The sequence below is a fragment of the Mirounga angustirostris genome, unplaced genomic scaffold, assembly GCF_029215605.1.
Source record: "Mirounga angustirostris isolate CCGP_5_RB_7025 unplaced genomic scaffold, mMirAng1.0.hap1 SCAF_3, whole genome shotgun sequence".
In the NCBI taxonomy this organism is placed as follows: Eukaryota; Metazoa; Chordata; class Mammalia; order Carnivora; family Phocidae; genus Mirounga; species Mirounga angustirostris.
This window is the reverse complement of record NW_026991711.1, coordinates 76464759-76480013: the sequence shown is the minus strand read 5'-3', so window position 1 is coordinate 76480013 and position 15255 is coordinate 76464759. Positions and strand designations below refer to the sequence as shown.

General features: G+C 35.4%; 1 protein-coding gene across 5 annotated transcripts in view; it reads left to right on the top strand.

Moving 5' to 3' along the window:
* SGCG (sarcoglycan gamma) overlaps nucleotides 1-15255 on the top strand; it is a 135071-nt gene that overhangs the window by 109822 nt on the left and 9994 nt on the right. For all 5 annotated transcript variants that reach the window (XM_064586297.1, XM_064586295.1, XM_064586293.1 and 2 more), the window contains one exon: nucleotides 5244-5316. In XM_064586297.1, coding sequence (XP_064442367.1) covers nucleotides 5244-5316 — 73 coding nt within the window. The remainder of the gene's footprint in view (nucleotides 1-5243; nucleotides 5317-15255) is intronic.

Genomic DNA, 15255 nt, shown 5'->3' with positions numbered 1-15255 from the left:
AACTTGTCCAGAATCAGTGGAAAATAACATGTTGGTTCCATATAGCCACTCCCCCAGAACACACACATTTCAGTTAGTCTTTTTAAAGATAAGTTATATTCTTCTTCTTTTCATATTTTTTTGTCTGAGGTACAAATTTCTTCCAAACTCCTTTTCTCTCCAGTGAGACTAACTAGAGCAAATACACTGCACCTGTAATTACTGTATACTTTCCTTGTCGTTATGCCATTATAACAATATGGAGTTTTTGTCACCAGGGCAACCTGAGTGGTGAGTGTATGAACAGTACAATTTTGATGCAGATCTTGACTCTTCTCAGTTTTTCAGTATGTTCATAGCTTCCCTAAATTTTGTGATTAAAGAAATGCAAGAAATTTTACAATTCTGACTTCTCTCCTTATTTTTCCTATGTAAGGTCTGACTGCCTCTCAATATTGTATAGCTCAGACTTTCTCAACCTTAACACTACTGACATTTTGGCTAGATAATATTTTCGGTGTAGGTGTGGGGCTATCTTATGCACTGCAGGATATTTAGCAGCATCCGTGACCTTTATGCATAGATACAGTAGCATTCTTACCCCCGGAGTTATGACAACCAAAATGTCTGCAAACATTGCCAAAAGTTTTCAGGAGGATGAAGGGGTTGCAAAATCACCTCTAGTTGAGAAACACTGATTTACCTTAAACCTACACTGTTTCTCTGGACTTTATTAACATTGATTTAATGTGTACTATCTGCTAATAAGCAAGCTAAATACCTATAGTATAAAATGATTAAGATATACTTTCTTTTACATAATGTTTATATTTTAGCTGGAGAGCTTTTAACATAAATTAATTGGTTGGACACAGTCCACTAAGGACTGTAAGAGACATTTGGGCCACAGGCTACAGGAGCAGCCTGGAGAAAAGCATCAGTTGTGCCAGAATGTGATAGAAAGAGACACAGAGTGGGTCAGACAAGGTTTCTCAAGGAAAGACGAATTTGAGCTGGTCCTAGAAAAATGCGTCAAGGTTTATCAGGAAGAAAAAGTGAGGTTAATTTTTCTAAACAGAGTGTAGAGCATGAATGAATATTAATAAATGGATATTGATAGACACTTATTAAATAGTACTAAATTATTAAATTAATGTATTCTATTAATGAATCTAAATATTAATTAATATAAATATTAAGTTATTAAATTATTTTTAAATTATTAAATAATAGATAATTATTAAAAATAAAAGTGGATAACTTTCTGAGAACCTTTTGAGAACCAGACTGAGTTCCAATACCAGCTGTTCCACTGAGTAGATGTGTGACCTGGAGCATCTTTCACCCCTCAGTCCTTCACACTACAGCCCCAAATATCTATACCCACTGGCCTCTCATTGACTGTACCAGACTTTGTTGAAAGAAATTGAAGAAGGCACGCCCCGCATCAGGCTCCCTGCTCAGCAGGAAGCCTGCTTCTCCCTCTCCCACTCCCCCCGCTTGTGTTCCCTCTCTCGCTGTCTCTCTCTCTGTCAAATAAATAAATAAAATCTTTAAAAAAAAGTAAGTCCTAGGGATCTAATGCACAGTATAATGAATATAGAAAACATTATTGTATAATAGTCATCAAAACTGCTAAGAGACTAGAACTTAATTATTGCACTCACTAAAAAGAAAGGACCATTATGTAGCATGATAGAGATGCTAATTATCACTATAATGACAATTATAATATATAAATATATCAAATTAACATATTTTACACCTTACATTTACACAGTGTTATATGTCAAATATATTTCAATAAAGTAGCATTCTTTAAAAAGTCTTAACTTCAATTTAGTCAGCTAGGAAACTGAAGAATTGTATTTAAGTCATATTTATGGAGGAAATTAAATAATTTCACCAACTCACTTTGAAATTGACCAAGGCCTTTAAGCAGTCTCATTTTTCCCCCTAAAAATAGAATTGGTCACCAAGTGACCAAAGTTAGCATGACCCTTTGTTAACTTCATTTATAGAACATATTACTGAAGGAGCATCAAAATTTCATCTTAAAAAAATTTTTATACCACTGCCAGAACTGACTTTGGGCAGAAAATATACTTTAATTCCTTGGCAGTGATTTGCTAGGCTGGGTTCGTTCCCCAACATTTAGTAAGAAAAACATAGTCCTGTAATGTTATCCAATTTCCCTTGAGGAAAACAAGATTTAATGATAAACCAGTTCAATTTCTTTGCACTTGTGCAGCTAACCAGGCTTACATGAAGTCAGAAGTGATGAAGTAGAAATGCTGGAGTCACTCACAAAGCCACTGACAAAAGAGGATCTGGAGAATAAGATTTCAACAGCTGAAAAAGTAAACATAAACAAAGATTATAAATCCACGTCCCTTAAAAAGACACTTGACAGATTATCTACAAGATGCTAAGAGATCACCATATCCTTTAAGAACATATCCAAGATCTCCAAACACTTTGTAATGAAGTTCTGTGAACAGTTGATGACCTGGCCCATTGGTTAACAATCTTCAGCTGAAAGGAACAAAAGACCCAAAAAATCTGGCTTAAATGATAAGAATATATATATTATCTTACATGAAAAGTCTGGAGGCAAGGTAGCTCCAGTTTGATTATTCAGTGGTCCAGTAATATATACTCCAGCTTTGCTTCCCTTAAGTGTGTCAACATTTCCCTTTTAATTGCAATATGATTCCAACAGTCACTTCCCTGGGGGATGACTTCTCTAAACTTCTAGAAGAGGACCTTGATGACCTCTTTAAATTACCCTTCCAACCTAAATTCTCCTCATATTAAATGATTTACCTTTCTCTTGAAAGCGAGGTTTGGCTGGAATTATTGTTTTAACCCAGTCTTTGGTTTTTAATGAGGAGTTTAAAACATTTACTTTAATTTTGATTGCTGTTCTATTTGGGCTTATCTATGTCTATTATTTCATGATTTTTATTTTTTATCATATTGAATTTAAGTCTGAAACAAGTCTGGTATAAGGGGAGATACAGAGAAACAAGTTCATGCATGTACTTGTTGGCCATTATAAGGATTTAGGATTTGTTTTAAATGCAATGGAAGAGCATTGAATTGTTTCAAACAGGGTACTCTTTGATTTCCTATACATCTTAAGATCAATATAATCATTATAAGGGAGAATAGATTTCTTGGAGGAAAGAAAGGAAACAGTAAGGCCAGTTAGGAGGATGTCAACTGTACTTCAGGCAATATCTATTGCCTGGTGACCTGGACTAGGTGGTAACAACGGTCATTGAAAGAAGATAATGATTCCAAATTAAGAACTGACATAGAAAGACTTGCCAGTAGATCAAATAGGTGGCAGGAATTGAGAGAAGGGATCAAAGATGGAAAGATTATATTTGCTTCTGGATGATGACATTATTCTCTGGGTAATGGAGAAGTCTGAGGAGAACACGTTTACAAGGCAAAGAGAATAGACAGTTAATGTTTTCGATGCATAAATACAAGGTATCTATGAAACAACCAAGTGGATATATCAAAGTCAGCTCTTGGATATGTGAGCTATTTATTGCACATAGTTGAAGTCTTGACTAGAGATATAAATGGAGGCCTCATCAACCAACTGAGCTTTGAGAGATGCCAGTGTTAGAGCCCAGCCAGGTAAAGGAAGGGCAGCCACTAAAGAGAAGTGTGAAGAGACAGACAATGGGGTAAGAGGAATGTCATCGGAGCCATTTTCTTGATGCCAAGAGAGACTGTGTTCCCAGAATTTGGGTCCAGGAAAGATGAGAACAGAAACTGTCATTGAATATGCCATCCTGGAGGTCATGATTATCTTAACAAGAGCATCTTCTTTGGAGTATTAAGGCGAAAGGCAGTTTGTGGCGGTGGCAGAATAGAATGGATTGAAGGCAAGAGAGACATCATGTGAAGGTTTGGCTGTGAAGCGGAGTAATGGAAATCTTTTTTGTTTTTTTGTAGCACTTGAAAAGCTCATTTCAGTCCATAAGTACTCAATGCATGTGTGGAATCAATCTTAATAGTTATCAGTGTAAACATAAAAATCTAACAGATGTCTGCATATATATTATGCACTGTTTGGACAGAGGTATTCATGCTGAACTCTATTTCTGTAATTGAAAGAACCTGCGAGTAGGGAAGAATAGAGCAGCCTAGAGCAATTTCCCCTTCAGTGTTGGGTTCTATCCATGAACTTCATAGTACTGGGTTCTGTCCGTGAAGTCTTCACCACCATTCCAATTCATTTTGTACCATGGTCTTACTACAGATCTTCACATGAGTATCCATTCATCATAAATTATTCTAGGATTCAGAAGAGAAAGAAGGATGGTATCATCCAAATACTACAGATATTTTATTAGCGGAAATGACCAGACTGTTTACTATGCCTAATTGTGGTGATACTTTTTTTTTTAAAAAAAGTTAACATTATAACACTGGGCTTTTTTATTATTATACTTTCCTTATACAAATAATATTTATACAGGATCATATTATAGAGTTATTTAAGTGTATTATTTATATAATGATATTTTGTTGTGGAAGTTTTTTCCCTGTCTAAAATTTAAATTATATGACCCCAAACAATATGTTCTATTTTCCACAAGAAAAAGATGTTACATCAATTATATATTTTTATATAATCACAGTTGGGAATATTAAATATGAATGCATACATAAGGGAAATATAGTTACACTGAAAATCAATGATTTATTAAGTTATTTTATGAAACTATTGATGAAACATCTCTTTTAATATATGCAAAGAGGTTCTGAGGAATATTTACTTTGAGGCCAAATAGTAATAATAGAAGTAAGATCATATAATTTGAACATTGACAATTTCAGTGATAGAGAAATTGCTGCTCTTATTTAACAATAATATGGATCAGTTTATAGGCTTTATGCCTGCCTTGTACTTGTGTGCATTACGATGATTACATGTCACTATAATATCACTAACTGGTTATGTTAAGTAATTGTCATACATTTAAAAACTAGTTACAGAGTTATAACTCCTTGTAAAAGAGTGCCACTGACACTCTTAGAATAATTTCAACTTACCGGAACAGCTTAAAAATCTTATACGTTAGTTTGTATACATCAATTACATTTTCTTGCTCACATCTGTACAAATTCAGCAACAAGATCAAAATCTACTTGTGTTTTAATATATAGACTAAATGTTTCATTAGTTTGATGTCATTTGTTTTACTTTTGTAAAATGATGCATCTCTGGCTTTGTTTAGGGCCTGAAGGCGCACTTTTTGAACATTCAGTGGAGACCCCCCTCGTAAGAGCTGACCCATTTCAGGACCTGAGGTAAGAATTTTGTTCAAACATAAACTCTAATATGGAAGATACCTGGATATGTGCTGGAACAATATTTTAGCAGTCATTACCAGATTGTGTCTTATTCCATTAACCCAGTTAATTGTCTTTATTCTCATGATGTTCCACTTATTAACTAGTCATTACTTACTAAAATCCAAAGGAAGTAAAAAGTTCCACTGATTCCCTATGTTTGATCCATCCAAAACAGAAAATTTGCCATCTTAACCACTTTTAGGTGTACAGTTCAAGAAAGTATTTTAGGTACATCCCCACTGTTATACAACCATCACCACCCTCCATCTCCAGATTTCTTTTCATTTTGCAGAACTAATACTCTGTGGCCAGTAAACAACTTCCCATTCTCACCTCTACCAAACCTGGAAATCACCATTCTACTTTCTGTCTCCACAAATTTGACAACTCGAAGCACCTCATATAAATGAAATCATACAGTATTTGTACTTTGTGACTGGCTCATTTCGCTTAGCATAATGTCCTCAACCTTTGTTATATCTTTACATAATGTCAGAATATATAAAATCACCTAGTTCCAGATTGTAAATGTATTCTTTATAGAAATCTCTGTGTGCCTATGTGTACTTTACTTTATCAATGCACTACTGAATGACATTTATTGCTGTCACTGTTTATTCCAATATTATATTTATATTTTATAAGAAAATCAAATACTATTTTTTAAAAACAAGTACCTAAAATCTAAGGTATCCCTTAAAATTACATTCAGTATTTGAACTTGAAATATATGAAGAACAATTAACATCCTAATATATTATGTATAATAGAGGAAATTAAGGAGTCCTGGCTTTACACAGAGAAGCCTTGTGACCTTGGCCAAACTTACCTTTTGAAACTATTTTTCTCATCTATAAAATGTTGATAGTAACATATATCTCAATGTATTCTAGGAAAGATTTAATTAGCTATTAGGTTAAAAGTATTTTGTAAACTGAAAGTTGAATACAAATAATCATTTTTATTATCATTATCATACCAAGAAGATAATCACAGTAAATGGAATAAAAGTTAGAAAATTAAGCATTTCTCTGATCTTTAATATCTAATTAAATATTAATTAAAAGCAAATGAAGGTTCAATTCATCTTACCCACTTAGAGAACATTTGCAGCATGAAAATAAATTGTGATTCTAATTACATTAGAACAATTTCATTATTTTTGATAAAGGATCACAAGATCAATATTACAGAATTATTATAGTTAGGGAAGAAGAACATTTTACTTTTCTAGGATAGAAAAATGATTCAATATCTTTAAAAATAATCCCATTAAAACCAATTTGAAATTATAAAATAATATAAATTGTAGAGATGCCAGACTCCTTTTTGAAGTAATTTACTTAACTGTTTTAAAATATATGGATCTCGAAATTAAACCCTTTAGCTTATGTTGTCCCATCAGGGTATAATCTGCTGGTTGGTTATACAGCAGGCCCTTGCTAAAAAAGAAATGTCAGAAGAGTATCCTCTTGCTTTCTAAAAGGTGGTACTAAGTGGGGGGTGGTCACATAAACCAGGTGTTACAGGCAAAGTGATTAAGAAGATAATGAAATTGTAAAAAAATCCTGGAGGAATGGGGCGAGGATGGAAGGCATGAACTGACAAGTACTGAATGTCTTCAACTGCCAGGATCTGTGCACTGTCCCATAATTTATCTTATTTAATCATCAACTCTACCTTAAAAATAAGCAACTTTATCCCCATTGTATAAAAGAGGAAAACCAAGATCTACATAGCAGCATGTTCTAATCAAAGATTAAAAAGTAGCATAAATAAATAAACAAACAAATAAATAAATAGTAGCCAATGGATTATTCAAATTCAGCTCTGACTCCAAAGTCCATGTTTGTTGGGTGTATTCTCTCCACCACCTAAGTGGACCCTTGAGTGATTTATTCTTTGATTTACAACCAGACTCCTCTAAATGATTATATGATATTTATATTTTCTTCTATAAATTCTTACCATAAACTGTCTTTCACTTTATATTTCTGAGTCTAGTACCATTACTATTCCTGACTTGAGTAAAGTGAAAATGATTCTAGAATCCCCTGAAAACAATGAATGGGGATTTTTTAGAGTTGAGATCATTATGCATTTATAAATATAATCTCTGAAATATACATGTTTAAATATCACAAGTTTAAATTTTTTATTTTTTTATTGTTATGTTAATCACCATACATTACATCATTAGTTTTTGATGTGGTGTTCCATGATTCATTGTTTGCATATAACACCCACTGCTCCATGCAGAATGTGCCCTCTTTAATACCCATCACCAGGCTAACCCACAAGTTTAAATTTTGATATTTGTTCAAATGGTAGTCATAGAAGGGTGACAATTATTATTTTCTTTAAGAAGAAAGATAATGTGTATTTAAGCTAGATGCCACTACATTTCTTATAGCAAAATCATTCACAAGAAAAATACGAAGTCTGATATGCTTCCTTCATTCTGACATGCTACTTTTCATTTGTACATGATATAATTCATTCTTTTTTAAAAATTCAGCTAAAATATACTAAACATGTTTATGTACTGGAATGGTTGCTAGTTCTACAGTGATAAAATGCATGGATCCTGCCCTTAATGATTTTAAAGTCTGTTGGGAAAGGAAACATGCAAACAAGTTAAAACAGTATAATTCCTTGCTATGATGAAAGTCCAAAATATAGTGAGGGCATAGGAGAAAAAGCATAAAATCTTCCCAGGGTAATCTGAGATGATGTCACAGAGAAGGAAGCAACTGAAAATTAAGGAAATCAGTAGGTGTTAATATCACAGGGTAAACTGTAAACCCCCTGCAACCCAATAGGGATGTGGTGTCAATTAAGTAAGTTATTTGTAAATTCCATGAAACGATGCCTAGCACATAGTCAATAATATAGGTGTGTGTTTTCATTAAATAAGTAAAATGAGAGGACATGGAAACATTTGCTCCTGTTTCAAACACTTGTAAATACCAGTTTACTTATGAATAAATAAAAACATACATACATACATAAGCAAATGAATAAATATTTATAAGTATATATTGTATACTAACATATATTTATAAGTATACTTATAATATTTATATAAGTATATAATATATATTGTATACTTATATTTATAAGTATATATCATACATATTATATACTTATAAATATTGCTCAAATATTTGTAAATACTGCTCAACTAGAAACCAAGACAAACTCATTCTTAGGTCCCAGTAACAAAGAGGAAATTCATTGTCAGAGCAGAGTGAAATCTAAAGCCAGGGTATTCATGGAGATATCAGGATGTCATAGAGATCGGGAGCTGGGACTTTATATATTATGGGACTGTGATACTAAGGCATAGCTCTGTGTGTGTGTGTAATACCCAGACTGAGATACCCTGTAAACCCTGGCCCCCATGAAAGATATTTGAAACAATTTGCCTAGTAGTCTAAAGATGCTGCAAACCCATCTTGGGCCACGAGTTGGGTTACCCACAAGAAATCATGAACAATAGGCCTTTGCTCAGCCAAGATCAGAGGACTAAATCCACACTACCTCATTGTATAAGAGCTCAAAGCTGGAAAATTGACTAAAGTCAAACTACAGCAAAGAAATATCCCATTACCCATGACATAAAAACATCTATGGAAAACAATCCTTGCTAAAAATGAGCTTACTACAATAATAATAATAATAATGAAAAGATAAAAAATCAGCAGCCACTACAAGTTACCCCCTAAAACTCTAAGTAGTAGAGCAAAGTGAGAGATTTTAAAACAGACATGAATAAAATGCTCAAAGAAGAAAAAAACTGAATGTAAAGATGAGGCAAAGTCGTATGAAGATGGCAGATTTGGAAAATAACAAAATAGAAATTCTAGAAATGAGAGATCAAGTAATTAAAATAAAATCAGTGGCAACCAGTACTTGGTTTCTCATACCATTCTGCAATAAAAGGAATCAGGATTCTTCAGAGAAATGGCTCATTCTAGGACTGGGGCAGTGAATGTAAGAGATAAATTTGGAGCATTTTGTAGCACCAGTGAATAAGATGCGCTCAAAAATCGAAACAACAAGGGTACATCATCAAAAGGACACAGGAACCAAATGAAAGAGTTCCCAATCAAAAAGTTCCAAATTGGGGCGCCTGGGTGGCTCAGTTGGTTAAGCGACTGCCTTCGGCTCAGGTCATGATCCTGGAGTCCTGGGATCGAGTCCCGCATCAGGCTCCCTGCTCAGCAGGGAGTCTGCTTCTCCCTCTGACCCTCCTCCCTCTCATGCTCTCTGTCTCTCATTGTCTCTCTCGCAAATAAAGTCTTAAAAAAAAAAAAAATTTTTTTTTAAAAAAAGTTCCAAATCAAAAACAAAACAAAACAAAACAAAACAAAAAAGTTCCCAATCAAAGCTGGGCAATTTAAGCAAAAAATCTTTACAATACTGGGTCATAACCCAAAGTTGATGGGTATCAACTCTCCGTGATTTTTTAGATTCCATCAAATACACTGTAAAGTGAGGAGTCTTCTTTCAAAATGACAGTGTTTATAATGCGGCAGAAATGGTATATTTTGCAAATACTTAAATTTATGTAAAACACAATGTCAACTTAAAAATGGGTAATGGACACCTAGTTTTTCATTCTTTTAGGACAGCCTTGAAGAGCACTGCTCTGGGCTGGCTATACTACCAAGTTTCACAAAGTGTGGGTTTCAGAAGTGAACATATTGAACTTAGCTAGACTTGGCCAGTGTGCCTCTCCAAGTGCTTTGTGCTGATTTATAATTCGATGAGCGGTTTCAGAGGCTCTTTCCTCACCTTTTACCAGCATTTCGCACTGTCAGACTTTATGACCTTTTTCATGCTGATCGGTGTGATCTTCTGTTATTTTACATTTCATTTCCCTGGCGACTAGTGTGGTTAAGCATCTTTCATATTTTTATTCTGTTATTAAGGCTGCTGCCTCTGGAATTGACTCCATCTTCTTTGCTTCTTTAATTACTTTTTAAAACACATTTATAGCGATTAAAATATACTATATAGGTGGCGCCTGGGTGGCTCAGTCGTTAAGCATCTGCCTTCGGCTCATGTCATAATCCCAGGGTCCTGGGATCAAGCTCCGCATCGGGCTCCCTGCTCAGCGGGAAGCCTGCTTCTCCCTCTCCCTCTCCCCCTGCTTGTGTTCTCTCTCTCGCTGTGTCTCTCTGTCAAATAAATAAACAAAATCTTAAAAAAAAAATATAATTAATTAATTAATTAATTAAATAAAATAAAATATACTATATATTCTGAATATTAACATTTTCGCTATTAACATTTTCCTATTAATTTTTAATGTTTATATACTCAAAATTATTAATCTTTTTTTTTTCATTAAATCTGAATTTTAAACTTTTCTTACAGAAAGAGGAATTTGTCAGCCCCGTTGCTGGTCTGGCTTTCCCTTCTATATCAAAATACATTGTAGATCCCTGATGCATTTAGAGGTTATTCTTGTGTGAAGTATAAGGTGTGAGGTCTGTGTCTAATTTTCTCTTTTCCAATCAGCCAACCAGAGGTGCCAACAATTAGATAATTAGAAAATCTACCTTTGTGACTACAAATTGAAATACAACCATAATCATGTATTAAATTTCCCTATGCATGTGGGTCTGTTTGTATGTTTTCTTTTTTTTTAATTTTTTATTGTTATGTTAATCACCATACATTACATCTTTAGTGTTAGGTGTAGTGTTCCATGATTAATTGTTTGTGCACAACACCCAGTGCTCCATGCAGAACGTGCCCTCTTTAATACCCATCACCAGGCTAACCAATCCTCCCACCCTCCTCCCCTCTAGAACCCTCAGTTTGTTTTTCAGAGTCCATCAGATCTCATGGTTCGTCTCCCCCTCTGATTTGCCCCCTTCATTCTTCCCTTCCTGCTATTTTCTTTTTTTTTTTTTAACATATATTGCATTATTTGTTTCAGAGGTACAGATCTGAGATTCAACAGTCTTGCACAATTCACAGCACTTGCCAGAGCACATACCCTCCCCAGTGTCTATCACCCAGTCACCCCATCCCTCCCACCATACGCCCACTCCAGCAACCCTCAGTTTGTTTCCTGAGATTAAGAATTCCTCATATCAGTGAGGTCATAAGATACATGTCTTTCTCTGTTTGACTAATTTCGCTCAGCATAATACCCTCCAGTTCCATCCACATCATTGCAAATGGCAAGATCTCATTCTTTTGGATGGCTGCATAATATTCCATTGTATATATATACCACTTCTTCTTTATCCATTCATCTGTCCATGGACATCTTGGCTCTTTCCACAGTTTAGCTATTGTGGACATTGCTGCTATAAACATCAGGGTGCACATACTCCTTTGGATACCTACATTTGTACCTTTGGGGTAAATACCCAGTAGTGCAATTGCTGGGTTGTATGGTAGCTCTATTTTCAACTTTTTGAGGAACCTCCATACTGTTTTCCAGAGTGGCTGCACCAGCTTGCATTCCCACCAACAGTGTAGGAGGGTTCCCCTTTATCCGCATCCCCACCAACATCTGTCATTTCCTAACTTGTTAATTTTAGCCATTCTGACTGGTGTGAGGTGGTGTCTCATTGAGGTTTTGATTTGGATTTCCCTGATGCCAAGCGATGTTGAGCACTTTTTCATGTGTCTGTTGGCCATTTGGATGTTTTCTTTGGAAAAATGACTGTTCATGTCTTCTGCCCATTTCTTGATTGGATTATTTGTTCTTTGGGTGTTGAGTTTGATAGGTTCTTTATAGATTTTGGATACTAGCCCTTATTCTGATATGTCATTTGAAAATATCTTCTCCCATTCTGTCAGTTGTCTTTTGGTTTTGTTGACTGTTTCTTTTGCTGTGCAAAAGCTTTTTATCTTGACGAAGTCCCAAGAGTTCATTTTTGCCCTTGCTTCCCTTGCCTTTGGTGATGTTTCTAGGAAGAAGTTGCAATGATTTCTGCACATTGATTTTATATTCTGCCACTTGACTGAATTCCTGTATGAGTTCTAGCAGTTTGGGGGGGGGTAGTCTTTTGGGTTTTCCACATAAAGTATCATATCATCAGCAAAGAGTGAGAGTTTGACTTCTTCTTTGCCGATTTGGATGCTTTTGATTTCTTTTTGTTGTCTGATTGCTGTGGCTAGGACTTCTAATACTATATTGAATAGCAGTGGTGATAGTGGACATCCCTGCCGTGTTCCTGACCTTAGGGGGAAAGCTCTCAGTTTTTCCCCATTGAGAATGATATTCGCTGTAGGTTTTTCATAGATGGCTTTTATGATATTGAGGCATGTAGCCTCGATCCCTATACTCTGAAGAGTTTTGATCAAGAAAGGATGCTGTACTTTGTCAAATGCTTTTTCTGCATCTATTGAGAGGATCATATGATTCTTGTTCTTTCTTTTGTTAATGTATTGTATCACATTGATTGATTTGTGGATGTTGAACCAACCTTGCTGCCCAGGGATAAATTCCACTTGCTCATGGTGAATAACCCTTTTAATGTACTGTTGGATCCTATTGGCTAGTATTTTGGTGAGAATTTTTGCATCCAAGTTCATCAGGGATATTGGTCTGTAATTCTCCTTTTTGATGGGGTCTTTGGTTTGGGGATAAAGGTAATGCTGGCCTCATAAAATGAATTTGGAAGTTTTCCTTCCATTTCTATTTTTTGGAACAGTTTCAGAAGAATGGGTATTAATTCTTCTAAAATGTTTGGTAGAATTCCCCTGGGAAGCCATCTGGCCCTGGGCTTTTGTTTGTTGGGAGATTTTTGATGACTGCTTCAATTTCCTTAGTGGTTATAAGTCTGTTCAGGTTTTCTATTTCTTCCTGGTTCAGTTTTGGTAGTTGATACATCTCTAGGAATGCATCCATTTCTTCCAGGTTATCTAATTTGCTGTCAAAGAGTTGCTCATAATATGTTCTTATAATTGTTTGTATTTCTTTGTTGTTGGTTGTGATCTCTCCTCTTTCATTCATGATTTTGTTGATTTGGGTCATTTCTCTTTTCTTTTTGATAAGTCTGCCCAGGGCTTTATCAATCTTGTTAATTCTTTCAAAGAACCAGCTCCTAGTTTCGTTGATCTGTTCTACTGTTCTTTTGGTTTCTATTTCATTGAGTTCTGCTCTGATCTTCATTATTTCTCTTCTCCTGCTGGGTTTAGGCTTTATTTGCTGTTCTTTCTCCAGCTCCTTTAGGTGTAGGGTTAGGTTGTGTACTTGAGACCTTTCTTGTTTCTTGAGAAAGGCTTGTATTGCTCTATACTTTCCTCTTAGGACTGCCTTTGCTGCATCCCAAAGATTTTGAACAGTTCTGTTTCCATTCATTGGTTTCCATGAATTTTTTTAATTCTTCTTTAATTTCCTGGTTGACCCATTCATTCTTTAGTAGGATGCTCTTTAGCCTCCATGTATTTGAGTTCTTTCCGACTTTCCTCTTGTGATTGAGTTCTAGTTTCAAAGTATTGTGGTCTGAAAATAGGCAGGGAATGATCCCAATATTTTGGTACCGGTTGAGATCTGATTTGTGACCTAGGATGTGATCGCTTCTGGAGAATGTTCCATGGGCACTAGAGAAGAATGCGTATTCTGTTGCTTTGGGATGGAATGTTCTCAATATGTCTGTGAAGGCCATTTGGTCCAGTATGTTATTTAAAGTCTTTATTTCCTTGTTGATCTTTTGCTTAGATGATCTGTCCATTTCAGTGAGGGGGGTGTTAAAGTCCCCCACTATTACTGTATTGTTGTCAATGTGTTTCTTTGCTTTTGTTATTAATTGCCTTATATAATTGGCCGCTCCCATGTTAGGGGCATAGATATTTACAATTGTTAGATCTTCTTGTTGGATAGACCCTTTAAGTAGGATATAGTGTCCTTCCTCATCTCTTATTACAGTCTTTGGTTTAAAATCTAATTTGTCTGACATAAGGACTGCCACCCCAGCTTTCTTTTGGTGTCCATTAGCATGGTAAATGGTTTTCCAACCCCTCACTTTCAATCTGGGGGTGTCTTTGGGTCTAAAATGAGTCTCTTGCAGACAGCATATCGATGGGTCTTGTTTTTTAATCCAATCTGATAGCCTGTGTCTTTTGATTGGGGCATTTAGCCCATTTACATTCAGGATAACTATTGAAAGATAGGAATTTAGTGCCATTGTGTTGCCTGTAAGGTGACTGTTACTGTATATTGTCTATGTTCCTTTCTGGTCTATGTTGCTTTTAGGCTCTCTCTTTGCTTAGAGGACTGCTTTCAAGATTTTTGTAGGGCTGGTTTCATGTTTGCAAGTTCCTTTAGTTTTTGTTTGTCCTGGAAGCTTTTTATCTCTCCTTCTATTTTCAATGACAGCCTAGCTGGATATAGTATTCTTGGCTGCATATTTTTCTCATTTAGTGCTCTGAATATATCCTGCCAGTCCTTTCTGACCTGCCAGGTCTCTGTGGATAGGTCTGTTGCCAATCTAATGTTTCTACCATTGTAGGTTACAGATCTCTTCTCCCGAGCTGCTTTCAGGATTTTCTCTTTGTCTCTGAGACTTGTAAGTTTTACTATTAGATGTCGGGGTGTTGACCTATTTTCATTGATTTTGAGAGGGGTTCTCTGTGCCTCCTGGATTTTGATGCCTATTTCCTTCCCCATATTAGGGAAGTTCTCTGCTATAATTTGCTCCAATATACCTTCTGACCCTCTTTCTCTTTCTTCTTCTTCTGGGATCCCAATTATTCTAATGTTTCATCTTATCATATCCCTTATCTCTCAAATTCTGCCCTCATGATCCAGTAGTTGTTTATCTCTCTTTTTCTCAGCTTCTTTATTTTCCATCATTTGGTCTTCTATATCACTGATTCTTTCTTCTGCCTCATTTATCCTAGCAGTTAGCATCCCCATTT